Here is a 26,966-nt window from a genome sequence, read left to right on the forward strand (position 1 = left end):
GGATCTCACCTTATTAAAAAGCTTTTGCACAGCAAAAGAAACCATGAAGACAGTGAAGAGACAACCCACAGAGTGAGAAAAAATTTTTGCCTCAGAGAAAAGACTAACAGCTAGAATATATAAAGGTCTTTTAAAAAAAAAAAAAAAGACCTCCCCAAATTTAAAGATCCAATCCAAAAATCAGCCCCTGAAATGACTAGACACTTCTCAGATGAAGAAATAGAAATGGCAAATAAATATATGAAAAAATGTTCAACTTTACTGGTTATTCGAGAGTTGCAAATTAAAGCAACACTGAGATTCCATTTCAACCCAGAAAGAGTGGCTATTTTCAAGAAGTCAACCGATAACAAATGCTGGAGGGGCTGTGGGGAAAAAGGAACCCTTCTCCACTGTTGGTGGGAGTGTAGACTGGTGCAACCACTGTGGACAACTAGGGTTAGCGGTCCCATTTGACCCAGCTATTTCCCTTCTTGGTATCTTCCTGATAGAATTAAAAGCATCGTACCAGAGCAATATATGCACACCCACGTTTATAGCAGCACAGTTTGTAATAGCTAAATCTTGGAAACAGCCTAGATGCCCATCAACCAATGAATGGATAAAGAAAATGTGATTTTTTTTCTACAACAGAATATTGCTCTGCCATGAAGGATAAACTTGATTGCCATTTATACTTCCACTGTGTCCATTCTCCTGCTTGATTCTTAAAAACATAAAAAGCCATATGTACGTACATTCCACTAAATTCAAAGTATTTCTTCCGTATTGAATTCTCCCAGGGACCTCAGTCACTGCTGTCCTTCTCTATATTTTACCATCTAAATAGTTGTTTCAGCTGGGTTTTTTTTTTTTTTTGGTTTCCCTTATTTCTTGGAAATTTTTTACTGTCTTAATCTGTAGGTTTTGTCTTCTTTTAACATTTTGTCTTGATTTGATCTATTCTGTGTTATGTACAGTTTTAGTTAAGGCTGTTTCACAAGTTACTGAAAGTGAGGCTTCTTCTCTGCTTTAAATTATTTTTGCTATTTTCAGTTGATAAGAAGGCACTAGAAATACCACTGGTGTGCCATCCTCAATGGGACAAATTAATTGGATTAGGCAATAAAATGCAAATTTTCACTAGATATCTACCACTGTTGGCTCAGCTGTTGAAAAGAACACAGAAATGTAACACAAACTTGGGAAAGTTATGATAACTCTCTTGACACAGTAGTTTGAATCAGATGTAGATCCAAGTTCTCACTGCATTAAAAGTTTAGTTCGGGTACTGACTGCTGAGGTCTCAAATGGGAAGGAGAGAATGAATGAAACCGGGGTTGGGAATGGCAGATACTTGAATAGATGCTGTAATGGCATTCTGAATGTGAAACATAGAATGAAACTTCGGTTATTAATTGTCCTCCATTGTTTTTCCATCCGACCTCTTGGGGATCCCTTAAAATGAATGTTGACATTAAGAGTAAACAGGATTTTTAAAAATCAGCAGGCTCAACCTGGATTTAGGAATGTGTTCTAGTCATCTTTTAAACTATGGAATGCTGTGATTGAAACTGTATTTAAGGAAAACTTCTAGCAAATATACTGAGGGATTTAATTTTATCTCACCTGGACCTGGCAAGTCTCTATTTATACCAAGTATCATAACGGGTGTAGTTATGTACAGAGCGCTGTAGAGTACATTTTCCACTGGAAGAGAGTTTGGTCTGGAGGAATGAAGGAGCTGATTTTGAAAAAAATCTAAGTAAAATTTCTATGCTAGAGATGATTTCTGTGTGGGTTGTTGTAGTGCATTTGCTCTCAGTTGCTAGTTAGGTTCTACCATAGTAATGGATTTAGTGTATCATGATTTCACTAACTAAAGTAGATTCTGTGATTTGTTGGAGATATTTAAAAGTCTTATCTCAAATCACTGGAATCCTGTTGTATTGTACAAATAGCTTAATTTTAAAGAAGCAGCATTTTATGTTCCATATTTCAGTATTTTCATCCTTCTGAGTCTGGTTTCTGTCCACTTTCCTGATGGCTGATCTTTTTTCCACTCCATTTTTACTGCCTCTGTGTCTTCTCCTAATCATAGCTGAGCAATCTTTCAGTCTCTAAGATTATTTTATCCCCTTGTCATGTGACACTAGTTATATTCTCGGCATTTTGCTCTGTAGTTGTTTTCATGTCAGACTTGCCTAATCAATTAGAGTTATAGGCTACTTGAAAACAAAAAATGGTGTAACATTTTATTTATTTATGCGTCCTATGTTACTCCAAAAGATGACTTGAACATGTTTTTCTTATACTACAGTATTTTGACATTTGCTGAGGCAGTAGACATAAATTAAAAAGGGTCAGTATTTTATGAACTAAAAACATGCATGATCAACACAGCAGTTTTTGTTGTTTTTTTTTTATTTATGATTTTTGTACATTTGAAAATTCTACAAAAACAAATCCTATTTCTCATATCAACTTTATAGGAAAAAAGAACATCAAGTTGAGACTCTTCTGGTCAGTGAGCAAGTGTTGACACAGAATATGTTAGATATACATCAAACCGTTTTTCTGTAAGCATGTGCATATTGCCTCTTAAGAGTGAAATGTCTTCAATAAGAATTTTCCATAAGGTGTTAATATCTGTGATAGTGGGAATGTATATTCTACGAAAGAACAGCCACTATGGTCCTAGGGCTCATTCTTCCTCAGCAGCTGTGTCCAGCTGGTGGTCCACACTCCCTCCTACTTCTTCAGTCAATGGAAACATTTAGGTCAATATTGATATAAAACTTCATGAACTTTTCTTCTCTTTCAGCTTTGGTTTGCCTTTGTTAATGGATTTTCTGGGCAGATTTTATTTGAACGTTGGTGCATCGGCTTGTACAATGTGGTGAGTATTCTCCCTGTTGCTGATAGCGTGCAGAACTTCGGGGACATTCCTTCACTGTTTATGTCTGCAAAGTGTATCTGAGTCAGTCATCTGTGTACTTAGCGGCAGCACAAATACCTCTTTAGGGCCTTTGTTGCTGCAACACATCCTGTGAAAGCCCAGCTCCCCACACATGGTTTCAATCACGACACATCTTTCTTGAATAACCCCATGAAATTATTAACCCATATATCTTGGTAATAGACCCTCGTCACCCCTCACTAAATACCTACGCAATAATTTCATGTTTTAAGCTATAGTTCAGTTTTCTGAGCTACCTCTAAAGTTGCTCCACTTCATCATTTTACTTCTGAGTTCTTAAATACAGATCTGAATGTACAATATATATGATCTAGTGTCCCTTCTGCCCTCCTTCAGAGTATCCGTCCTTAGAGAAGAGTGCTTTCCTCTATGGTTAGTGTGCAAACAGTGAATTTTGATTTTCACCACCCATGAAGAATGGTAGTCAGCCTCTTTCCTATTTTTTTTTATGATTTAAAGATTTTTTTATTACTTGACAGTGATGAATTCAAAAGCTACAAATACGTATAAACTATAAGCTGAGATGACTCAGTAGCTGCCTAGCGTGGTTCTCCTCCTGTCTCTTAAGTTGCTCTGTCCCCCTTGCTTTGGATCATCACCCTGATATTCTGGGCTCTGTGTGAGTTTACCTTTTGAAGCAGCCATCACAAATACCTGCAGATGGAAGTTATCCAGTGTGTGTTGCAATCAGGGTCTGCAGAAAAAACCAATTTTTTTCTGGACACATAATTTATAGGATTATTTTACATTAGTAACCCAGAGAGTCATACACAAAGAAAGTGCAGGAAATCTATCCACACACTAAAGACCCAAAGAACCGAGCTGAGGGCCTGGATCCCATGACAATGTCCCACATGAGTCCAACTGGAGGCCAAGGGCCCATGACAATGTCTCACGCAGGCCCGTTTCATGTACGTGGGCTGGGAAAGCCCAAAGGTCAGTGGTGGAAGCTAGGAAGTCTGTGCCAGCGGGATGAAGGATCTGTGCTAGCAGGCTGACGGATCTGCACTGGAGCCAGGAAGTGACACTGAAAGACCAGAGCTCCCCTGAACGATATCATAGCCATCCTCATGTGCCAATCCGCTCTAGAGAACTAACTATCTGCAGTGAGAACTACATTACCTACGTGAATCACTTTGGAGGGTGAAACCCTCTAACTCAGTCACCTCTTACTGGACCCCACCTCGTCAAGGTTCTGCACTTTAGCACTGCTGCACTGAGAACCGTGCTTCCGCCATGTCAGCCTCTAAGGGGCACACTCAACCCGCACCCCGACCAGACTGGGAAGTTTCCTCATGGAAGCTGTTTGGGGAGTTTTTGTATGAAACCAGTTAAAATTGAGAGGACTGTTGCAGACAGAGTATAAAGAACTGTGCATCTTTTACTCAGAGTCATCAGTTATGAGCATTTTTCCCTATTTGCATTTGCTCTGTACCTTCATGCACCATACGCACACACACACACACACACAATTTCTAAACCAAGTAAGAGTGTGTTACAGATACAATGCCCTTTTATTGCTTAATACTTTAGTGCCTGTTTGCTAAGATCTTTTCTTGTATATTCAGAGTGTAATAATCAAATGAGAAAAATTTTAATGTGGATACAATGCTATTCTCTAATCCATATTAGTCCAATCCCAAGATTGCCGGCAGTGTCTTATTTATCAATATGTTTCCAGTCCATGGCCATCCCAGAGACTGAGTGCAAAGGGCAGCTTGTGACGTGGAAAGCATTTGCTGGGAACGTTCTCTTCTGGGCTGGATTCTCCTTTGTTATTTTCTCTCAGCAGTATTTCTCTTCTACCTTTTCTTTTTCTGTGATTCTTTTTTAGCTTTGATTCCCCAGGGCAGATAAAGTAGCAAGTCACTGGTTTTTAATTTACTGTTCCTAGGTTAAGTAACATTAAATCAGACTTGGAAATTTTGCCTGTCCCCCAACCCTCAGCTGATACCATCATGTTGTATTCTCATAACATCAGTTGTCCTTATCTGTGATTTTATTTCCCAAGATTTCAGTCATCCACAGCCAACTATGCTCTGACAATATTAAATGGAAAATTCTGGAAGTAAGTTATGTTTAACTTTTAACATAGCATATTATTGTAATTGTTCACTTTAGAAGTTTTTGCATTAACCTCTTACTCTGCCTGCTTTATAGGTGACACTTTATTATGGATATGTATGTATAGGGGGAAAAAAAGCAGCATACATAGAGTTTGGTGCTATCTGAGATTTTAGGCATCTTCCTGGGAAGGGACTATTATAGGTCTGACTCACATTTCTGTATCATTTAATTTTGGGGGAAGAATGAGACTAGAAGGCCACCCAAGAACAAAAGCTACCAGTATCAGAAGGATTTCAGCTAAATTTTATACATACTGTGAGTGAGGGGACATCTCTAATGTTATTGAAACTGTTTCAGGAAATCTTGTCAGGACAGCATGATTTGAAGAAGAAATCCTCACTTACAAACATAAAAATTTTAAAGAAATTATCAACTAGTGGAGTTTAACAGAGTGTTAAAAGAATAAAGTGTCTGACCAAGTATAGTTTACTTCAGGAACACAGAACATTCAAAATAAAAAATAAACCCTTTCTAAATATGACTATATCAACAAAACAAAGAAAAATAGGATCCCGTCCCTGGAGGAAGTGGAAGAGTGGGTAAGAGCGTACATGAATATGATCAAAATACATTATACACATTGCATCAGCCCCACCCCAGAATAAATCGTGAAGCTCGGGGAGGATGGGGAGGAGATGATGGAAGTACGTTACGTGCATGTACAAATCTGTCAAAATGAAAACCATTAGTCTGTGTAACCACCGATAGGTACTAATAAAAATATGGAGAAAAGAAACAAAAATGGCCAAAAAGTGTTTAAAGCAATTCAGCTACCATTCCCAAAATAAGAACCCTAAAAGATAAAAATAGAAAGAAACCAATTGAGTATATTTAGACTATTTATAAAAGTCAGTAGCATGTTGCCATAAATGTTAAACTCCTAACACTATTTTGTCCTGAGTAAGAAACCAGTCAGGTGATAGCACGTCAGTTAGGCTGTCGTTACAGTATAATTCTGCATTATTCTTTTTCTCCCATTTAATTCTGTCTTTTTTGTTTTTTCTATTATTCTTTGACTTACAGTAAGTGCCAAAAAAGATTAAATAACTACTAATGTTGAAAAAACAACAATCACTGTTTATTCTTGTACAAATACGCATACAAAAATATGGTCACAGCCAGGCATGGTGGCACACGCTTGTAATCCCAGCACTCGGAAGGCTGAGGCAGGAGGATCGCTGTGAGTTCCAGTGGGCTGCATAGTGAGTTCATAGTTCTGTGGGCTACGTAGTGAGTTCAAGGTTAGCCTGAACTGTACAGCGAGGCCCTGTCTCAAAAAAAAATATGGTCATGTACAAACATCTATATAAAACTGTTTGTCTAGAAAATTTGAAAGAGAAATAATAGAATTATAAGGAATTTGATAAAATAACCAGATAAATGATAGATTTGTAAAAATCAATAGCTTTTTCTATTCTAATAATCAATAGCTTTATTTTTTATTTTTTACTCTAGAAATGGGCACCTAGAGGTACAAAAGAAGTAATAGTTCCTTTCAAAATAAGTTATGTAGTGCATAGATATAATTTTATACTACCTAGCTGAAAAAATGTCAACATGTCATTGAAGGATATAAAAGGTTTGAACAAATAAGCATCTATTTTCTTATCTAAGAAGTTTTAGTACCATTAAAGAAATAGCTCTTCTAAAATTTAATATATAAATTTGCTATTTCAAAAGAATCCCAACAGGTACTGGAGAGAGAAGTACCTAAAATTATGCATCATATAGATGGAATTAATAACTACCTGAGAATAAACATGGAAAGCGTGTTTAGAAAAGATTACATGGGTAGACTTATCTTTACTAAATATCAAACTGTACCCCAAAGATACCACAAATAAATCAGTCTTTCACTGACATAAAGTTAGGCAAGTTGGAGACTCTAGAACTAGATCCTAGTTCTAAATCTTAGGACTATAAGGATTTATAAAGCTAAGTGGTAATATTTCAACCAAGGGGAAAAAGTCTTGAGTACTTAATTGTATTCTATCAACTGGAAAAAATGGATTCCTATCTCATACTATATAGAAAAATAAAATCTAGATAGATTAAAGATTTAAAAGTGAATAGTAAAACCTGAAGAATTCCCCCAATATACTCCTAAAACTGCATGTTAAGTTCTAGGACAGAGAGACTTCCGTAACCACAATTGGACACTTGAAAGCTGTTATTGACCATTTAAAATTTAAGAGCGTTTTAGCCACTCGAATTGATGCATGCCTGTAATCCCAGCACTCTGGGAAGCTGAGGGGGGAGCATAGCAAGTTTAAGCCCAGTCTGGGCAGCTGAGCAATTTAGTGAGATTTTGTAGCATAAAAACCAAGTTGTGATGTATGTTACTCAGAGAAATCTCAGAAAAGGAGATAAGCCATTAAAAGAAAATGGATATGACTGGACTAGATACACCACAGATATTTCATCTGCAAATCCAGATGACCAACAAATGTATAGAAACATGCTCCAGCACACGGGTAATCAGGGAAATGTAAATTGTTTAAGGTAAGAGTATCTTTAATTTTCAGATTGGGGAATATTAAAAGACCAGTATAACCACTGCTGATAGAGAAGCAGGTTACTGTTGTCCTTAGTAAGTGGAGACATAAATGATTGGAACATGGAATTAAAACTAAATGTTTCTTTTAACCCAATGGCCCTACTCCCGGGGCTCCTTCCCATGGAAGTACTAAAAGAAAAGCATATATGGTATAATACAGATGTTTATCACATGTTTATAGTATCAAAGAATTGGAAACAAAATGGATGCCTGTCAGTGGGCAAAATGGCTGAAAAAGTATGGTACATCCATGTTACGAATTATTATGCAAGCATTAAGAAGACCATATTAGTGTCAAACCCAAGAGACTCAGAGGGCTTTCCACAAAGCATTGTTTACTAAGAAAAGTATGATGAAGAAAAGTGTGTGGAATAGCCCCTTTTTGTAAAATCATGATCTCCAACCAGTCTAGATACGTGTGTGCAGTATGCCTCAGGATGAAAGCTAGGATATGGAGACGTGCTGCTGGCACAGCGATGAAGGGTGGGGAAGATTTCAAGTCGAGAGAAGAAGAAAGTAGAGTTAAAAGGTGAAAGAAAAGGGGCTAGGGATTTAGCTCAGCGGCACAGCGCTTGCCTGGCAAGCACGAGATCGTGAGTTCGATTCCCGGTTCTGGAAAAAAAACAATAACAACAAAAACACAGCTATGTGCAAATAATGGTAGTGATGGTATGTGCTTAGAAAACATGCAGAGCTTCTCAGATGTGTGTTCGGAGCACCTTCATCTAGTCATAAAACTGCTTTTGTTACTGCAAGAGAAGAGAGTGCGACCGTTCTGGATCTTCTCCTTGAAGCCCATGACACATTGAAATCCCAGGGCTGCTTTCCATCTGCTCTCACCTGGAGGAAGAGCTTGAGAGTTCAGCCTTACCACACCTCTGATTGCGTGATCCTGACAGGCTTGTGGGAGGCGCTTTTCTCTGGCCAGGTACTCACTCTCCAAATAACTGGGCTCCAGGATCCTTGCAGAGTTGCGTGTCTGATTCCGCGTCTAAAGCACTTCCTGGTTGTGTGGGTAGGGACTCAGCTGACACTGATGCTAAGCAGTGAGTGACCTCTCCTCTGTGAGCCATGCCAGAACCAACTAGGAGAATGACTCGGGGCCACAACGTGTCCCGACTGAAATCTTTCAGATCTCCTCGTCTGCACCTGGATCCATCTTTCCAGTACACAATGTGGATATCGCACCCCCCAGAGAGTACAAGGAGAAGTACCATCTGCCCAAGAACCCCAAGTGCCAGGAGTTGTTTGTTCTCCCTGCTGTCCTCAGCTTACACCAGGCCCACCACCGGCCGCTGTTCTGTGTGTCTTACAGGTTCCCCCTAGTGCGCTCCTGGATGCCTTCAAGCTCTGTAAGGAGCGCTCTGCTCAAGGGAAGGCTTCCCGGGGGAGCCCTCATCCTGACAAATCCCTGAACATCCTGTCCAGTCCTACAGTTCAGGACTGTGCAGGTCGCATACGCACCAACGCAAGAATCATTTCTTGGCTCTTCGTGTCCTTCTCCATCCCCTCCCTGCCCCCAGCAGTGAGAAATTCTGCAGAGCCTATGTTTTATGTGTTTATCTGTGCATCTGTTGCCCTGTCTCCTCTCCCCGTGTCTGCAGTAGACAGAGTTCTGGAAGTCAGAGCCTGCTTCCTCTGCTTTCTTGTTCTGTTTTTATACCTCTATTCCTAGAGCTTGCCGCAATATCTGTCCCATAACTCATTCACAATAAATGTCTTTGGATGAATAAATGGATGGGGAACCTTGCGCTTCCTGAAATTTGAGGATAAAACAGGATGGGAAGTTGTAAAATGGTGCCTCAGCCCACACTAACAGAAAATCTGACACTTCCCAGAGCTGACCGTGTGGGATTCTTCATCTCTGGCACCCTACAAAGGAAGGTAGCTGTAATTTCACAAGGTTTCTTGGCTCATCACATATTTATGTTTTTAGCGCTCAGTGTATTCATTTTACACAGATTAACAGTAATAAAGTGATCTTTCATTTATTTTCTTTGTTTGGAGGGTGTCAGGGGAGTGATGAATCCCGGAGTCTCAGGTTTGGACTTGACTGGAAGTTAAGTCATCGTTCCAGAGAGCTGAAACACAGTTGCTGTGTACCTCGGAAGGGCCGCTCTTAATGGCTCTTTGTCTTCACACAGATTTTCACCGCGTTGCCACCCTTCACTCTGGGAATCTTTGAGCGGTCTTGCACTCAGGAGAGCATGCTCAGGTTTCCACAGCTCTACAAAATCACCCAGAACGCCGAAGGCTTCAACACAAAGGTAAACAGGGCAGTTACAGGGCTGCCATCTCAAGGACGCAGCCCTGCCCCTGGACTCAGCTCCTGTCACCTGCCTGTGAGACCCTGGGTGCTTGAGAGAGGACACTGGAGCAGCAGTGAGGCCCCCAGTGGCCCTCAAGGAGCCCAGTGCACTAGAGGTGCCTCTCTGCGGTAGATCCATGTCTCGCGAGCCTTTGCGTCCCTGTTGGCTGACTCCCTGAGTGTGGGTGGCAGCCCCCAAGGCTTTAGGATCAGCCTCACGTGACTCTACAGCACTGAATCAAGCCGGCCAGAAGCTTGCCCAAGTGTTGCTGGGTTTTTCATTTTAAATAAAATGCTTTTTAGCTAGTTAATAAGATTGACCTGATACAAACACAGGCATAGCGTCCCTCATTGGTGTTTTGTTTTGTTTTGAATTGATTTCTTTTCCCAGAGTGGAGAATCAGAAGAAAGAACCCATCTAGGTACAGGTTGGGCATCCCATATCTGAAATGCTTGGGACCAGAAGTGTTTCAGGTTTTAGAGTTTTGGGGGTTTTGCAATATTTGCTTATATACAACGAGATATTTTGGGACAGTATCTAAGTCCAAATGCAAAATTCATTTATGTTTCATATACACACACCTTGGAATAATTTTATATAGTATTTTTAATAATTTTGTGCATGAAACAAACTTTCATGGTGTGGGAATTTCACATCATTGCCCAAAAGCTTTCAGACTTTGGAGCACTTTGGATTTGGGATTTTCGGGTAATGGATGCTCAGCCTATATGGATAATTACTAGAAGAACCAAGCAGGGGTTTGGGTTGGTGTGAGGGGGCTCCAGTGGTCTCAGAGGTCAAGTAAGGCCTGTTGCACAGCCTACAGTCTCACTAAGAGCAGCAGAGTAGTTGAGTGCTGCTTGCCCAAGAGCAAGATGTGCACCCCACTTGCAGAGGAGGGGAGATGGCCACATTTCTGTGCAGGAGGAGGTCAGGAAGTTGAACCAGAGGTCCGTTGCCCAGCTTGGTTACACTGCTGGGTGCTGGTTGTAGTCACCATTTGCATGAGCAGAGCTGTTGGGCTTTGGTAAAGAGAACATAGCCAGCCTCCTCTGTAGGCCTCAGGGTGAGAACCCCCAGCAGAGCCTGTGGTTCTGAGCCCGATGTCTAGTTACTCTTCACAGCTGGCTCACACTTGGGCAAGCTTAAGAGACATGTCTCACACTGAGGAAAAATAAAAGACACCCTCTTGATTTTACTGTCTTCCAGGTACAAAGATACTTACGTGACTAATTCTATTGGTATTTGTTTACTATGATTCTATTAATGGGAAAATATGAGGTGTTTCATCTGTATTGTTTACGTAAATCTATTTTCTACTTGGTTTTCAATCAAAGGCCTTTTGAGGTAGGCAGTAAGTAGGAACAGACTTGTGTCAGATTTCCACAGCTCTACAGAATGTCCTGGAACTGACTATGCCCTGACACTTTGTTGTAGGCACCTTCAAGACTTTTATTTGTTTGTTGTTGTTTGCGTATTTAATTTGTTCTTGATAGAAAGAGCAGGGAAAGAGGAGGGCAAAAATGAACACAAAATGGGGGGAAATTCACATTGTCTTCTTATACTGTTTTTTGGTATTTTCTGTTGTTCTACCTTTACTTAGGACCATGTGACGGTTTCCAGAACAAGTTTAGATTTTTAAATAAATTTGATCTGAATTTCACAGTTCTGTCATCTCAGCACTTGCAAAGATGACCAAAGGAGCTGGTCCAGCTCAGGGGCAGAGCCCTTGCTTGGCATGTGAGCAGCCCTGGGCTCAACCTCCAGCTTTACACAAAGACGAAAAGAAAAGATGTTTGAATTGCATTAATAAAACTACGGTTTAGAATAAATTAAACTTTATATTCTTTTAAGTGAAATAATTTTTTAAAATGTGCATTTATTAATCAAAAAACTCAAATATGAAAGAAGAGCTGAATGGAAGGGATTTTTAAGGTGTAAAAGAGTTAGAATGCCGCATAAGAATCGGTTGTTGTTTGCTTGTTTAATTTGTTTTTGATAGAGAAGTCAGGGAAAGAATAGCGCAAAAATGAAAATTTAAACTGGGGAAAAAATCACACAGTCTTCTAATACTGGTTTTTTTTTTTGTATTTTCTGTTTTTAACTCCTTCAAAAAGAACACATTAATAGTTTGAGCTAATTCTCGTCCTGTGGATGGCTGTGAAGTGTGACCTGTCCTGTGACAGTCCAGAGAACAGGTTGCAGCTCACTTTCCAGTTTGGACGATTGTGTGTCCGTGTGCATACGAATGGATATATATTTAAGTCTGTGTAGTAAAGTAATGTTATCCAGAGAGAGTGCAGTCATCTGTATGTAAATAGGAAGAAATGGGTGTTTCTAGGGACTTTTTAAAATGTGAAACTAACATGCTTCTCATGGAACCGCACAGCCGGAGCCAGGAGCCCGCACAATGCGGCACTTGTTGTGAGTTGCACACAGAGGGCGAGCGTTCTGGCAGTGCTGACTCCCTCGGTTTGTTTTCCCGCAGGTTTTCTGGGGTCACTGCATCAACGCCTTGGTCCACTCCCTCATCCTCTTCTGGTTTCCCATGAAAGCCCTGGAACATGGTAATAACTTCATGATTTCAACTGTCAGCAAGTAGCTTCGCATTTCCCCTGCTGCCAGCAGGGCCACAATTTTTTCCCCCATTCCACACAAGAGGCGTAAGAATACATGTTAGAAGAAAACAGACCTGAAACCAAATGAGAGCTGGCCCCAGGTTTACAGCATGTAGTTTTCATCAGTCTGGCATCAGTAACCCTTCTTGAGCTCTTTTTGGTTGACGAGATGGCTTAAGTAGTAGGAATTCTAAACATGGTTTGTGATAACTATTTGAGTCGTTGGGAAGAATCAAGCTACACTGTTAGGAAGCGCAAATGCCTCTTGCCCTTGAGTTTGAAGTTTGTGTAATTATTTGAGCTTTTATTTTCCAAGACTTCCATACCGATAACGCAGAATACTTAATGTAAGTGCAGTCTCATTGCTTGTTTTCCGAGAGCTGCCTTTCCTTCGCACATGCCTTTTGAAGGTACAGTTTGTTTGAGGACTGCTTCTCCAGATTTGGCTTCATTCCTTTTCCAAAAGATGCACGAAGATGAGTGAGAATGTGACAACCTGTAGTTGCTCACACTTCTTAGTACATCCAAAAACGTCACCAAGTCAAGGGAATGAACTATTTTGAGTCTCAAAAAAGTGAAAATGTATCTAGCGATTGTTAACCTTTCATCCCTGTCAAATAGTAGTAATCCTCCTGGGAAAAATTATTCCAGATGTTTACTAGACAAGGCCTTTGACTATTCATAGAACCAAAGAATAGGAAGTTTCCAAGTGTCTTTGTTTGATGCTTTATGCAGAAGTGATTCATCCTTTGCTGATATTCTTTAACCTGTGGAACTCTGACAGGAAAGTGCACATGCACGCTCTTGTGCCTTCTGCCCTATTCTTTCACTTTCTTCAGAACTCCTTTTCTCTCTAGGGTCCTGAGGTCTTTAGACGAGAAAATAAATTTTTTTGCTTGTAGAAACATCCTCCCAAAGGGGCAGTCTAGTGAATTCATGCTCTTATTGCTCAAAGGCTTGTACGTGCTTCATCTTGACTCACGGTGGCTTTCGTTTGTTTGAAATGGTTTTGTAAGCACAGGTTTGCAATTCCAAGAGCACTGGGTGTGGTTCTGTCCATGAAGCTGCGACAGTGGGTGGTAGAAGTGGCCATGACCATGGCAGCATGGACTAGTGAGGGAGTGTGTGTAGGGGTAAAAGAACAATTTTACAGGTGTGCTCTGAAGTCTGCGCCCAGGGTTTTGCACGTGGGAAGAGACAGTGATTTTTGGCATGGACTGGCCACAGTGACTATGTGTGGAACTCTTGTCCTACTTATCTAAGGCACTGTACTGTGTTTAAACTCAGAAGCGTCTGCCTTTAGACTTCCATTTGTTTTACAAGATGATCCTTTCCTTGCCTGCTTTAAAAGGAACAATGTGGCCCCTTTTAGTGGAGAGGGGAGCTCTCTCATCCTGAGGTTGGGGTGATGTGTTTGAATCTACAGCTTGTAGCTGATGGCAGCATTGCTGCAGTCTGCCTAGATTCCGCTATGTAAACCCGTTCATTCACCTGTAGTGGTCCATGTTTACAAGGCTTTCGACTCCCACCCATTACTAATTTTCTAATAGATATTGCCAAGTGAATTTTAAACTAGGTTCTGCCTCTCTCATCTGTGTCTTCCAAATCTTACAATTTGTGCAGCACCAATGTGATGGAATGATGGATCATTTGTTGTTGGTTTAATTGTTGTGAGTGGCACTGTTGGTTCCATTATTTCGTTTTCTTTGTTCAGACTTCAGCATAAGGCCTTTCTTTTAGCTACATTACCAACAACCTGTGAAGTAAAAGCTTTCAGGTGAAATCGTATATTGCCGTAGAAAGCCAATTTTGTTTTGTTCCGTAGTTGACTTTCTCTAACAAATTGGATGAATATTTTAAAGTTAATTTCTATATTCAGTTAATGTAAAGCAAAAATTTTACATTATTACTCATGTGCCTTATTTATTCATGTAACATTTATGTGTTCCTACTGTGGGTTCCAGACGCTGAGCAGATGTGTCAGCTAGAGCCTTGCCTTCTGAGAAGTGGTCCCCCGGTAAGGAAGATTAGATTTGTGCATGGACAACTTAGTGCAGGTAGAAAATAACTGTGTCAGCCAGGTGTGGTGGCACATACCTGTAATCCCAGCACTTGGGAGGCTGAGGCAGGAGGATTGCTGCCAGTTCAAGGCCAACATGGGCTACCTAGTGAGACCTGAACTACGTAATGAGACCTGTCTCAAAAAAACAAACAAACAGAAAAGAACTGTCTCATGTGAAATACACATAAAATGTTACTGAATACCCGAGGGTAGGGAGACGCTTTTCATTTGAATTACTGCTGGCTTCTTTGAGGGGAGGGAATTTAGGTTTAGCTGTGAAGTCCAGGTAGGATTCAGATGTAGAGAACGGGCAGTAAGAGCCAAGCAAAACGGGAGAACGGAAGGGATGTGTCTGCGTCCTTGCAGTTCTCGTATTGAACCCTGGCCCCCAAAATGATGGTGTCGGGAGATGGGGCGCTTGACAGACAATTTAATCACGAAGGAGATGCCTTTTTCTTATCAAAAGGACCCCAGAGAGCTTGTTCACTCCTTTTGCTACAGGAGAGCCCTCCGAGGAGGCGCCTTCTGTAAGGAACACCCCTCACCACGCGCACAATCCCCAGGCACCTCGATCTTGGCCACCTCAGCTTCCTGCCAGTTACAAGACACTGTCTGCAGTGTTTGTCCATGGCAACCCGAACAGACTAGCTGCCTCCCTCTGCCTTTGTGAGAGCTGTAAACCAAAGCATGCTCTGCACTTTGCCATTGCCCCTGCGTGCGCGCAGAGGGAGAGCTGACTGCCGTGTACAGGGACAGTGGCTGGGAAAGGGATAAAGAATGGGGGGCCGGGGTCAGGTCACGGACACTTTGGGGACTTTTCCTCTGTAAAGAGCTAAAGATGTGAGCACTGCTGGGGTACGCAGGGCGGTGGGAGGATTCCCTTTGCAGACCGTAGCACTGCTTTGTGGAGAAACACACAGGATTTGGCAAAAGCATGAATTATTGGGCTCTTTTTGCCGGGGGGCTTGCTGGGGAGTCAGAGGTGGAAATTAAGAAAGTTCGCAAGATTGAGAGGCCGGGGATATGTCAGCTGATTGAATTGTTTATGTGCGCTGATTTACTGTCCTAAATACAGTGAGTTCTTATTACACTCTTAAGTGTCACTTAGAAAATGTGTGCGTTCCTTTCCTAGCAGCATAGAACTGTGGAGCCGCGTTGAGACAAACTGGGCACTTTTTAAAGCAGCGGAACCCCAGCCTAACACATGAACATGTTGAGGCCTCCTCTGCCCCCTAAGTGCTGTCGGAAGCCACAGCCACCTGTCCACATCCACAGCTTTGAAGAAATCCTGCTGGCTCAGGGCTGGGCTCTCTAGAGTTCCCCCGTGATGTCACAGAGACAGTGCGTGTACTGTACGGTTCTCTCTGCCGTCCACGGACCCTATCGTACTGTCCACTTCAGTCAGGGCAGCGTGACCTCTGGGGAGAAATATGCTGCGGAAGGTGCGGCCACGTCGCTCAGTACCAAGAACGCTTCCAAGAGTCCTGCTCTGCTTATTTTTGCATGGGTTTGGACAGACCTTTCACAGCACTCTTTTGCTGATGCAGTTTGGGATGATTAATGTAGGTTTCAAAATCAAGTTTTCCACTCAAGCAGGTCCGTAAATCAGATTTCTCTGGACCCCCACAGCCTCGCACCCATGCCCGAGGTTCTGCCTGCCGTCCCTACACCTTGATCTGAAAAGCAACTGTGGATGTCGCCCTCGCAGGCACTAAAATTCGTCAGGAACCTCGGTGTCAGGCCACACCCAGGTTTTCCAGGGGCATTTTCCAGCGTGCATAGCTGAACCACCCTCCCTGAGATGGAATGTGGATACTGGCAAAAAAAAAAAAAAAAGGTGAAGTCCATTTTTATTTGGGAAGAAATTTTCACATTTTTCTTGATGGAAATTGCAAGGGAGGTAATGGGAAAGAAAATACACTGACAAGCAGAGAAATATCCTTAAAAAACTTCTCTGGAGGGCGGGTGGTGTGGCTCAGACTCAGGGGCTCCCTGATATTCCCCTTGCCTAGCATTCAGTTCCCAGAACCAGAATAACAGCAACAATAAAACCAAAGCAATGATTCCTGGGAGTCCACACCATGGATAGCATTTAAGAAGGAAACACACCCAGTGGATACTTACAGTTTCAGCATTAATTAAGCAACGGTATCTTTCAAAATTCTTAGAGAAGACAATTTCATATGTTTAAATAATGTGCTAATATACAGCCAGGTGAGTCTTCAGTATGAATTAAATAATATTACACACGTATGAAATAAAGCTTGGCGTACCTCTCTCCACCCGTGGAATTGCAAAGTCATCCTCACTTAAAGTATTTATAACCCACCCCTTGTTACTGTAAACTTGCAATTTTTAAACTCCACTAGTTTGAAAATAAGAACAAGAAATAAGCTTGTCCTCCATGGCAGGGCTTTCCTGGGTACTGGCGTATGGTAGTGTACACAGCAGATGGAGTCCCTGCCGTCCCGCATCTAGAGAAGGCGGGACATGAACAAGAACGAGTATCAAAGAGGAGGGTGGAAGGTTTCCACGAAAGCCTGACCCAAGCTGACCTTGGAAAGTGTGGCAGCAGAGCTGAAGGATGGGGAGGAAGGACAGAGGTGGACAAGATGTCACTTTTAGAAACAGCTCGAGTGAGAGTGGAAAGGAGTATGGGGGCTGGGGGATGGGAATGTGAGGTACAGATTGCCTCGAAGCGATGAGGGTGGGGCATAGACCTCCGAATTTTCCATGCCTTTTGGAATAAGCGAGCCTCTCAAAGTGTGCGTGTGATGGAAGCCACTGGAGCTGGCGGACTTCGGCATAACCACCTTGGCAAGGATGATTGCTGGAGTCCAGTTGCTTTGCCACTGCATGGCCTCCTACAGTGATGATGGTGGTGGGGAGGTGTGCTGGACCGAGGTGGAAACGGAGGCACCGGGAGTGCATTAGTTAGTACTGCTCTGCTCCATCCCCTCGTCCTATCTGCTAAACCCGCAGGAAACAGTGCGGGAGCAGCCGCATGTGCCAGCGCAATCCTGTTTGCAAGTCAGGTCTGTGAAGGGGTGCGCTGCACGGTGACCGTCGCAGGCCACGAACAGTACTGTGTGCAGGTTAGGACAGGCCTGAAGCGAACGAAAAGATTCAGACAGATGTTAAATCTTGACTGGGACAGGAGCGGGGAGCGGTAAGCCAGTCTGGGCTCTGGCATCTGGCACGGCCTGCGGAGGGCAGAGTGGGGGAAGTTTGTTAAAACCCTGAAGCACATAAATGCAGTCAGGGGAACTTGCTCGCTGAGAACTAGAGAGACAGACACTCTGGAATCCTTTTCCATTTAAACGAGCGAAAGTACTACATATAAATCTGAGTAACTCGGCCGTTACTTGCCCAGTCATAACTTGTTAAAAATATAAGCAAGTTTCTAAATTCAAATGTGAGATTTTTTTATGTTCTGGGCTTGTTTCAAACACAGCAATGAAGTGGTGTGAGAAAGCCCTGACTTTAGACAGAGATCACTTTTCTGTGAAATTCTGCCTCATACATCCTTACCCAGAAATGGGCTGGAAGGCTGTTCTTTCTCATGAAGTAAAATTCCTTATCTTTTAATAAATGCTCTACTATGTGTATTTTAAGCACATGCGTTTGGTGGACCGTAAGAAGCGTGAGCTGGGATTCCCGAACTTCACTCGTGCAGCGCAGCAGGCCGACGCGCTGTGGTGGGTCACCTGGGGCGGCCCCGCTGCAGCTGCTGCCCAGGCGCAGGAGCGTGGCCCAGCAAGGGCTCCTTCTCTCGCATGGCGCCATCCAGTGAAGAAAGGTGTTGATCATGCGTGTATTGACTATATTTTTCAATTTTCTTTTCTGTGTGTGTGTGTGTGTGTGTGTGTGTGTGTGTTCTGGTGCCCTGGCATTCAGGGCCTCGATCCAGGAGAAACTGCCCCTCCCAGGGCCATGTATTTCTTAAAGACGGCAAGTGGCTTTCCCCGCAAGCCCGCCTTTGGTGTACAAGCCAGTCTGCATGCATCTCTATATCAGACTCTCACAGGCCAAGCCAGTGTTTCTCCTGCCCTAGACCACCCCAGGCCCAGCATACCTGACAACTAGGAACCATCTACATGGCCCAGAGCCTGCAAAAACCTGCTCTAGCCGGCCAGTCCTAGCCCCATTCAGCGTGCCTTCCCGCCCTTCGCCGTTGTTTCCTTCAGGACCCCAGCAAAGCCTCCGCTCCACGCTCAGTTGTGTCCTCCCCCACTTCCTGACGGCACTGAGCATTCTTGAATGGTCTTGCGTGGCACATCGGGCCTCTTGTTTCCAGTCACAGGGAAAGTGGAGATTCACCCTTTTCCTTCTGCAGAATGGATAATCCAAGACTATCAAATAGGCAACAGGAGAAAAACGCACTTCTTTTATTGCATGCCTAATCGTGGGAGCTATGTACATGCTCTATGAAACTCCAAGGGGTAAGATGACCCAACCTTAGATAGACTTTAACCAAGGGATGGGGGCTCCAGCTTCTAGGGGAAGACAGGTGGCGCTGGCTGGAGAAGTGTGGAGGGTGTGCAGGGCCAGCAGGTTGTCCTGTAGAGCGAGTGAGGTCTCCCAGGTCACCGCCATCTATGGTCTCCTCCGGGCTGGGTGTCAGACTCCTCGGCAGGTAGAGGGTATCAGAAAAGGCTCTGCTTATATCTACTCTTTGCTAATGTAAATAAATGTGAAATTCTTTCTACAAAATACATCTTTTGTCTACAGAGGTCTGCAGTTTCTCTGACAGGGCCAAAGAAATAAATTTGGGGTGGAACATTTTGCTCTCTTTTCATGTAGGGGTCTTCCTTCACGACTGCAGTTTCCACGTGTCCGTGTCTTACCACACCTGGTCCAGCGGTGTACTGGGGGGCTGTGTTTACTGCCCAGCCCCTGAGTTCACCCTCAGCCACACCTCTGGGAGGGGAGTCAGGAGAAGGCTCATACACTCTTACCTGTCTCAGCCAGGAAGGTCTCTCTCACCTTTGCCCATGTTTGACCAGTAAGAACCAGTCACAAGGCCCCACACAGGTGTAGGGGGCCAGGTAATGCCCCTTAGTTGTGAACTCTGGGGTAAGAAATATGTTTGTGGCCTCACTAGGGGACTGTTAGGCATTGGCAATCCAGTTTACTTTCCCTCATTTTTATTTCTCTTTTCAAATCTATTTTTAGTAAAAAAAATTAAAAAAAAAAAAGGAGAAAAAACATTGAAACTTGAGTGTCATGTCTTTTCATCCAGCCGAAATAGCAATAGAGGAAGACAAAATCCAGCAAAAGGCTTATATAACCAGAAACTTATCCCAGCTCTGGTCATAAATGTAATTATAATTGCTAACACTTGTATAAACCCTACTTTTTATATTTTCCAAGATTTTATACCACTCTTTACAAAGAAAAGAAAAAATAAATGTTCTCTTCATGAACAAGTAGTATTGGATCAGAAATAATAGCGTCAGCTACAGTGCAACTGTGTGAGCTGGTTAGGTTCTAAACATTTGTCTGTAAATGAGTTCTCTGAAGCTTTGACACCTCTTCCCCACTGGCATAAATCTGAGCGTAACTAGCTAGTGTTGTGTCTCCTCTGAGCCTTGGGAATCTTAAGAAGTTAAGTACAGGATGGAGCCAGGTTAATATTCTGGATTTTAGGCTGCTCTGAAATTGCATTGCTGAGTGGTACCACTGAAGCGAAGGAATGAGTGAGGGGAATCATGAACTTGGCATCCGCTCTCTGACCAGAACAACTTGGCAAAAGCTTTGATGTCAAGGGGTGGTGCCACATCCTCCTGAAGTCTGCCTACTACGTTCTGTGGCAGTGACAGGCCTGCAGTTGTCAACCCAGCTGTTCTCTGACTCCTACTCCATCCAAAAGCATATAGATTCCCCCATCTGTTTTTCTGATTATTAAACCCTGTTTTTCTGACGGTACAATACTATGCACATTTTGTCTTCTCCTTCTGCCTTTGGTCAGAGCCATTCCTGAATACAGTTTGTGGTTTTGCTGGGTAATGATGTAATGTTTTTAATGAGCATTTAATTGAAATGGCATCTTTGTAAAATGTCATCAGCCTAGCTCTTTGGCATATTCTGAAATAAGTTTCTTAATCATTCTGCCTGTTTAGAAAATGAGACATACTTTTCTTGCAAATTGCGGCTTTTCCCACAAATATTTTCAAAGAGGTTTTTTTGCATGCAGCATTTTTGGAGCTGTTATTAGTAATGTGCAGGGCCCCTGTGGTTTTCGTCCTAGTTGTTCACAGCAATCCGTTGTAGCGACTGTGTTTCCAGACCTCACTTGTCTAATCCTACATCATGTCAGTCTGTGGATCCAACCAAAAATCGCAAATAATAGAAGTCTGGAAGAATAGGGTCGGTGCATCTTGAAGTCACAAGACTGTATTGTCCCTAAGAAATGTTCTGCTGCCTGGACAGTGCTTCTCTATATTTTTCTGATGCTTTGTGTGTGAGAGAAGCACCATTACAGTAGACTTTATGTCACATGCAAACACAGATCACTCTAAATGTGATTCAGTGTTGAATCAAAACTAGCAGATGGGGAAGGGGTCCTTCTCTTTTCTTTGCCTCGTGGAAATCACCCTCTGAACTTTTAGGACGGATAACGAATGTCCACCTCTCCCGGCTCAGCCCTCCTCTGTGGGCTGGTCTGACCCTGGATTTGCACAAGCTCGCTGATCCCAGGCAGGTTCAGTTAAATGCCAGCTGTTCGGATGCAGTGGGTAGGTTAATTCTCACCTTTCCCCTTGCTCTTTCAAGCTTTTATGTGCTAATGATAGGTTTGTGAGAGAGAGCTCGGCTCTGCTGGTTCAGACAGGAAAACAAAGGTTGGGTGAGATCACATCTCTTCATGGGCACTTTTGACGGATCTGTTCTATAGGGACCTTTTCAGAGCTTCGTGTGCCTTGACCGCTGCTGACCTTGCTGTCCTGTTCACCCCCACGCGTCACTCACCACGCAGCCTGAGTCCAGCTCCTGCCTCTGCCTGGCCTGATTTCTCTTTTGCCTGAAATGTCCTTTACCCTCTCAGCGCTCCAACGCCCCTGCATGCCCAGCTGTACCGCCGCGTGCTGCTATGGGTGACACAGATCGTGTATGAGTGGGGTTTTGAAGACTGATTTGGGGAACTCGATGATCACATAGGTTTGAGAGGTTTTTTTTCACCCATTTCAAAAAAATTCACTTGAGATTTTAAATATCTCACTAAAATAAAAATAGCAAAATGATAGAAAAGTTAAGTTTTTGAGAGGAGTGGGAGAATCAGAGCAGTGACATGACTAAGCAAAATGGGAAAAAGTATTCTGTCAGGAACCTGCATCAGGCATAGACCGGACAATCGAATTGGGCTTTTCCAGCCTTGAATTATTAGCAAGCTGTGGCTCAGAAACGTGCTAATCTACCAGAACTTTCCTCCTCTTCAGGGGTAGCCGATTGTCAGGGTTCTAAAGTGGCACAGTGCCCATAGTGTCTGCCTGTACAACAGTTGATACACAGCCATCCATCCCCTGGAGATTTCCCATACCCGTACTGGGGTCCCAGGTGGGGACTGCGGCTTGTTTGGAAGACACTGTCTTTCAGGCGTTTTTGGTGAGTCCTCGGATCTCAAGTTGTATGTGAGTTTCTCTGCGAAGGGAATTTATTATTTCCAGATGGTATTAGCTTTGTCTGGACAATGAGATGCTCTTTTCTAAGCTGACAACTAGAATGCAGTGTTAAGTTATTCTACCACAGTGATGAACTGAAATATCAGGTTTATCCCGTCTTCACTAAAAGCTTAATGTCCAGATTGCGTGAAGTGTAAACACTGCATTGGGTGCCAGTGATTTCCACTCACAAGTTAGACGTTAAAGCAGTGCGAAACTCCAGCAGCCATGCTGGAAACTCCCTTAGGGTGCCTTATCTACTTCCTGCTCATGCCACATGGAGTTCAGTAGTTTCCAAGGCCTGCTTCACGGGGATGTGGTCACCATGGGATAGCGCTCCTCCCCGAGGGGGCCAGGGTGGGGCCCCTGGGAAAGCCATTGGCCTCATGAATTGTACCACTTCGTGTTGTGCCGAAGTCTCACTCAGTCTCGCTCCTGGTCCCAGGGCTGATGGTGCCGTTGTACTTCCTCCACAGCCCACCTGGAGAGACTTGCCCTCTGCTTGTTAGACACTCTGGCTTCAGAGCGAACTCTCTGCGCATATTCCATTTCTTCTTTTTTCTTTCCTCTAATGCCATGGTTCTTAGCAAGGGTCCATTTTCCCTCATGGGGATGCTTGGCAAGGTCTAGAATATTTTTGGCCTGGAGGCAAGGCTACTGGCATCTAGCAGGTAGAGACTAGAGATGCTGTCAGACAGCCTACAAAACACAGGCTCACATACACACACACACACACACACACACACACACACACACACACACTGTCTTAGAGAATTAATTAGCTGGCATGTTCTCTTGCATGTGGAAGCTCAGGGGGGTTCAGGCCTCACTGTGGGTCGCTTGCTGAAGCTTGGGGGAGGAAGGTGAATGGGAGCAGCTGCGTGTGACTGCATGCTTTGTGCCTGTGTTGGGGTGTCATGCTGAACCCCATTGAGGTATACAACTAGTGCCAGTTGATCTAACTAAAATGACATCAGTAGTGCCAAGGTTGAAAAACTCTAGTCTAAGGGAATGCCCCACACTGACTCAGTAGAACTCAGGCCTCAGGGAGTTCTGCTGAATTGTTTGCTATGTATGTTTTCTTATTGGGCATGGAATTTATGTTATCTGAATCTAACCCTGTGTCCGCTTCAGTTCTCTTCTAGAAATTTCTGCACGTTCGGCATTAGGCTGGCTTGCCCGCCTGCCCGCTGCCCGTCTGCCTTCTTTTCTGTCTCCCTCCCTCTCTGCCTTGTCTTTCTTCCTCTTTCCTCCCGCCATGCTGCTCAGGATAACCTTGAACTCCTGGGCTCAGGTGATCTTCCTGCCCCAGCTCCCTAAGTAGCTGCTCCTGCGGTGAACCGCCACCATGCTTGGCTAGGTGTTGCCGTTTCAAGTGAATGCTTCTTAGTTTAATTACCTTTCCCCTTGACACTGTCCGCTTTTATTTCCTGAGATCCACTTTGCTAATTCACTTCATGGAAACAAGCTCTGTTGGATATTTTGAGTTTCTTCTCGAACCGTGTGACCTTGGACATATTATTTGATGTTGCTTTATTGTCCGCCTTTCCTCATCTGAAATGTGGAGATCGTAACACTCAGCCCTGAGCCAACCTTCCCACATCCACACAGGCTGATTTCGCTGTTGCCTAACGCTCCCCCAAAGCCATCTGTACCATCCCATGCAGCTTTGTTTTGAAGAATGCCCTCAGATAGTGCATAAACAGTGTTTTGCAGACTGACTTGGGGACCTCACTGAGTCATGTAGTGGAGCATTAAAGGCGATAATGTAGCTAAGGTGCTTAGAAGTGTGCCTGTCATATAGAAAATGCTCATAGAAAAATACATTTCCACACAGGATTTCTTAATAATGTCTAACAATTTTCTATTTGTTGTATATATATGAAATATTACTGTAAAATATAGAACACATTCTAAGCTCCCCATCATAGACACATTTTTTTTTTGAGGCAAGGTCTCTCTCTGTAATATAGGCTGGTTTTAAAGTCACTCTGTAGCCAAGGCTGCCCTTCAACTCACCGCAATCCTCCTGCCTCAGCCTCCTGAGTGCTGGGATTACAGGCATGCACCACCACGCCCAGCTGGACATGTTTTATATTGTCTGATTTCATTTAATCCATGAATCAACCATCATTGGAAATATTGATATTAAAAAGAAATTTAAAGCTGGGCAGTACGTATAGTGCCCTGGGTTTCATCCCCAAGACCACCACCAAAAAAAAAAAAAAGGAAATTAAAACTTTGTCAGAACATAACCTCAGGCTTTGATTTTCGGTTGCGTCTCCCACCCCTGCGAACGGCAATCTGATCAGAGCTCTTCTGTAGGCAGGCAGAAGGTTCAAGGCTTTCAGGCTGTTGCTCTTCTCAGTTGACACGGCTTCTCTCTACACATGAACACACTAGATAAATCAGCGCTAGGAAGTTCTTCTTAAACTCCCTCGAGGAGGAGAATCTGAGACTCATGTTTCTGCCACGAACTGCATGGGGCTGATTGAGCAGCTAACATCACCTTAGAATTTGCCATCTGTTTTTTGTTTTGTTTTGTTTTGTTTTTGTTTTTGTTTTTTTGTTTTTTTCTGATACCGGGAATCGAACTCATGACCTTGCGCTTGCCAGGCAGGCGCTGTGCCACTGAGCTAAATCCCCAGCCCCCAGAATTTCCCATCTGAAAAGAACCTTAAAGGTAAGTTATTGCCATCATCTTCTGGCTCTGCTACAAAACCTCCATTTTTATTTTTAATGTTCACTAGTACATGTGTGTAGTACAGAGTGATCACATTCCTCGTGGAGAGTTGGGACATGTGTATTTCTCGTCCTGATTCTTTTGTCATCTTTTCATTCCTTTCCCTCCCACTTCCTTCCATCTCCTGGTCCCTTCCCATTTGCAAGGATCCATCTCCCTACCTCCTACTCTTATCTTTTACTTGGCTCTGTACTTGTAGTTTGAGTTTCTCATATAAGAGAAACCATGTGATATTTAAGCTTGTGCATCTGATTTATTTCACTTAATGGTATAGTCTCAGGGAGCATCTATTTTCCTACAAATGACTCAGATTTATCCTTTCATGGCAGAGTAGCGCTCCATTGTATGCTAATACCACACTTTATTTATCCATTCTTGTACTGGTGGACATACAGGTCTCTTCCAAAGCACACAATCACTGTTAGGAATTGAGCTGCCATAAACATGGGGTATGCATGTATCTACGTCATATCTTTAACTCTTTAGGGAAGATACCTCGAAAGAGAGTAGCTGGATCAAATGGAATTTCTAGTTTTAGTTTTTTGAGGAATTTCCATAGTGATTTCCTTAACGGTTATAATTCTACCAACAATACAAAAGGGCTCCTTCTTCCCCAGACTCACCAGCATTTGTTGTTACTAGATTTCTTAAGGGTGACTGCCATTCTTTCCGGAGTGAGGAGTCTCAGTGTTGTTTTAACTTGTGTTTCTGTAATGACCAGAGGTGTTGAACATTTTTCATTGCATTATTTTCCTATTGCTGATCCCCTTTTCCTTCCCCCTTCTTATTTACCTGCTTACTGTGCCTGATATATCATTCTAGTAGACTTTTTGGCATTGCTTACTTCACTGCCTTTCTAGGATATCTTTGAGACTTTTTGTAGTGCTGGTTTAGTGGGGACGCATTTCTTAACATATTCTTTGTCATGGAAAACCTCGATGCTATAGGTGAGGGTCTGGGGACTTGGAAGGTAAGACTTGTTTTCTTAAAAAGTGAATAATAGTAAGGCTGAGATAAGAGAGCAGGCCTTCTAACTAATCCTGGGGATTTTTTCTACTAACCTCAATTCCTCTCCCTGCTTTTTATAAATACCTCTTTTCTTATAATATAGTCACATTTCACTGTTAGCTGTTCTTCCTATTACAAACTTAAGATATTAAATACACGGTACCAAGCCCTCATGATCCACTCTTTTAATCAGCTCCTGTGCTAGTATGACCAGAACCGCTGTTCTTCATCCCAAGTAAGTGACACCGTTGCCCTCAGTACTCAGGCCAAAAACTTTGGCAACACCCTCGATTCCTCACATTATTACCTGACATCCAAAGCAGAGGCAAATTTCACGATGTTAGTCTGTTTTTTGGTCACTGTGGCATGCCTAAGAAAACCAACTTCAAGAAAGAGAGATTTATTTTGGCCTGTGGTTTCGTGAGCCAAGGTTACTTGGCTCCTTTTGTTTCTGGGCTGTGATGAGGCAGAGCATCGTGCTGGAGAGGATGTGGTAGCGGAAATCTGCTTCCCTCATGGCAGCCAGGAAGCAGAGAGAAAGAAGAAAGGACCAGAGATAATATGTGCTCCTCGAAGGCCTGTCCTTCCCCACCCCCATGAACGACTTTCTCTACCTGGGCCTAACTCCTAACAGCCCAACCAGCTATCAGTTATGGATAAATCCAGTAATGAGGTTAGCCCCTCATTGTCCAGTTAGCTCTGTAGGTCTTCCTAAGGCTCCAGCTCTGAACTTCATGGCACTGGGAAGCAAGCCTTCAGGACATGACTCTTTGGAGAATGCTTCATATTGAAATCCTAACAACTATCATGTGTACCTTCAAAATAGTTGCCGCTCTCCACCTCCTCTCCCCACCTCAGACACAGACACTCTGGCCCTGTGTTGTCCAACAGAACTTCGGGGGGTGGGAATGTTCCGTGCCTGTGC

At 43.2% G+C, this 26,966-nt stretch overlaps 1 protein-coding gene across 4 annotated transcripts in view; it reads left to right on the forward strand.

Moving 5' to 3' along the window:
* LOC102024131 (phospholipid-transporting ATPase IB) overlaps window positions 1–26,966 on the forward strand; it is a gene marked incomplete at its 5' end in the record, with an annotated part of 454,403 nt that overhangs the window by 293,578 nt on the left and 133,859 nt on the right. For 3 of the 4 annotated variants that reach the window (XM_005406335.2, XM_013505503.1, XM_013505504.1), the window contains 3 exon segments: window positions 2,804–2,878; window positions 9,788–9,910; window positions 12,441–12,519. In XM_005406335.2, the coding sequence (XP_005406392.2) occupies window positions 2,804–2,878; window positions 9,788–9,910; window positions 12,441–12,519 (277 nt within the window). 4 annotated transcript variants of the gene reach the window in all.

The sequence above is a fragment of the Chinchilla lanigera genome, unplaced genomic scaffold, assembly GCF_000276665.1.
Source record: "Chinchilla lanigera isolate Chin_1 unplaced genomic scaffold, ChiLan1.0 scaffold00096, whole genome shotgun sequence".
NCBI lineage: Eukaryota > Metazoa > Chordata > Mammalia > Rodentia > Chinchillidae > Chinchilla > Chinchilla lanigera.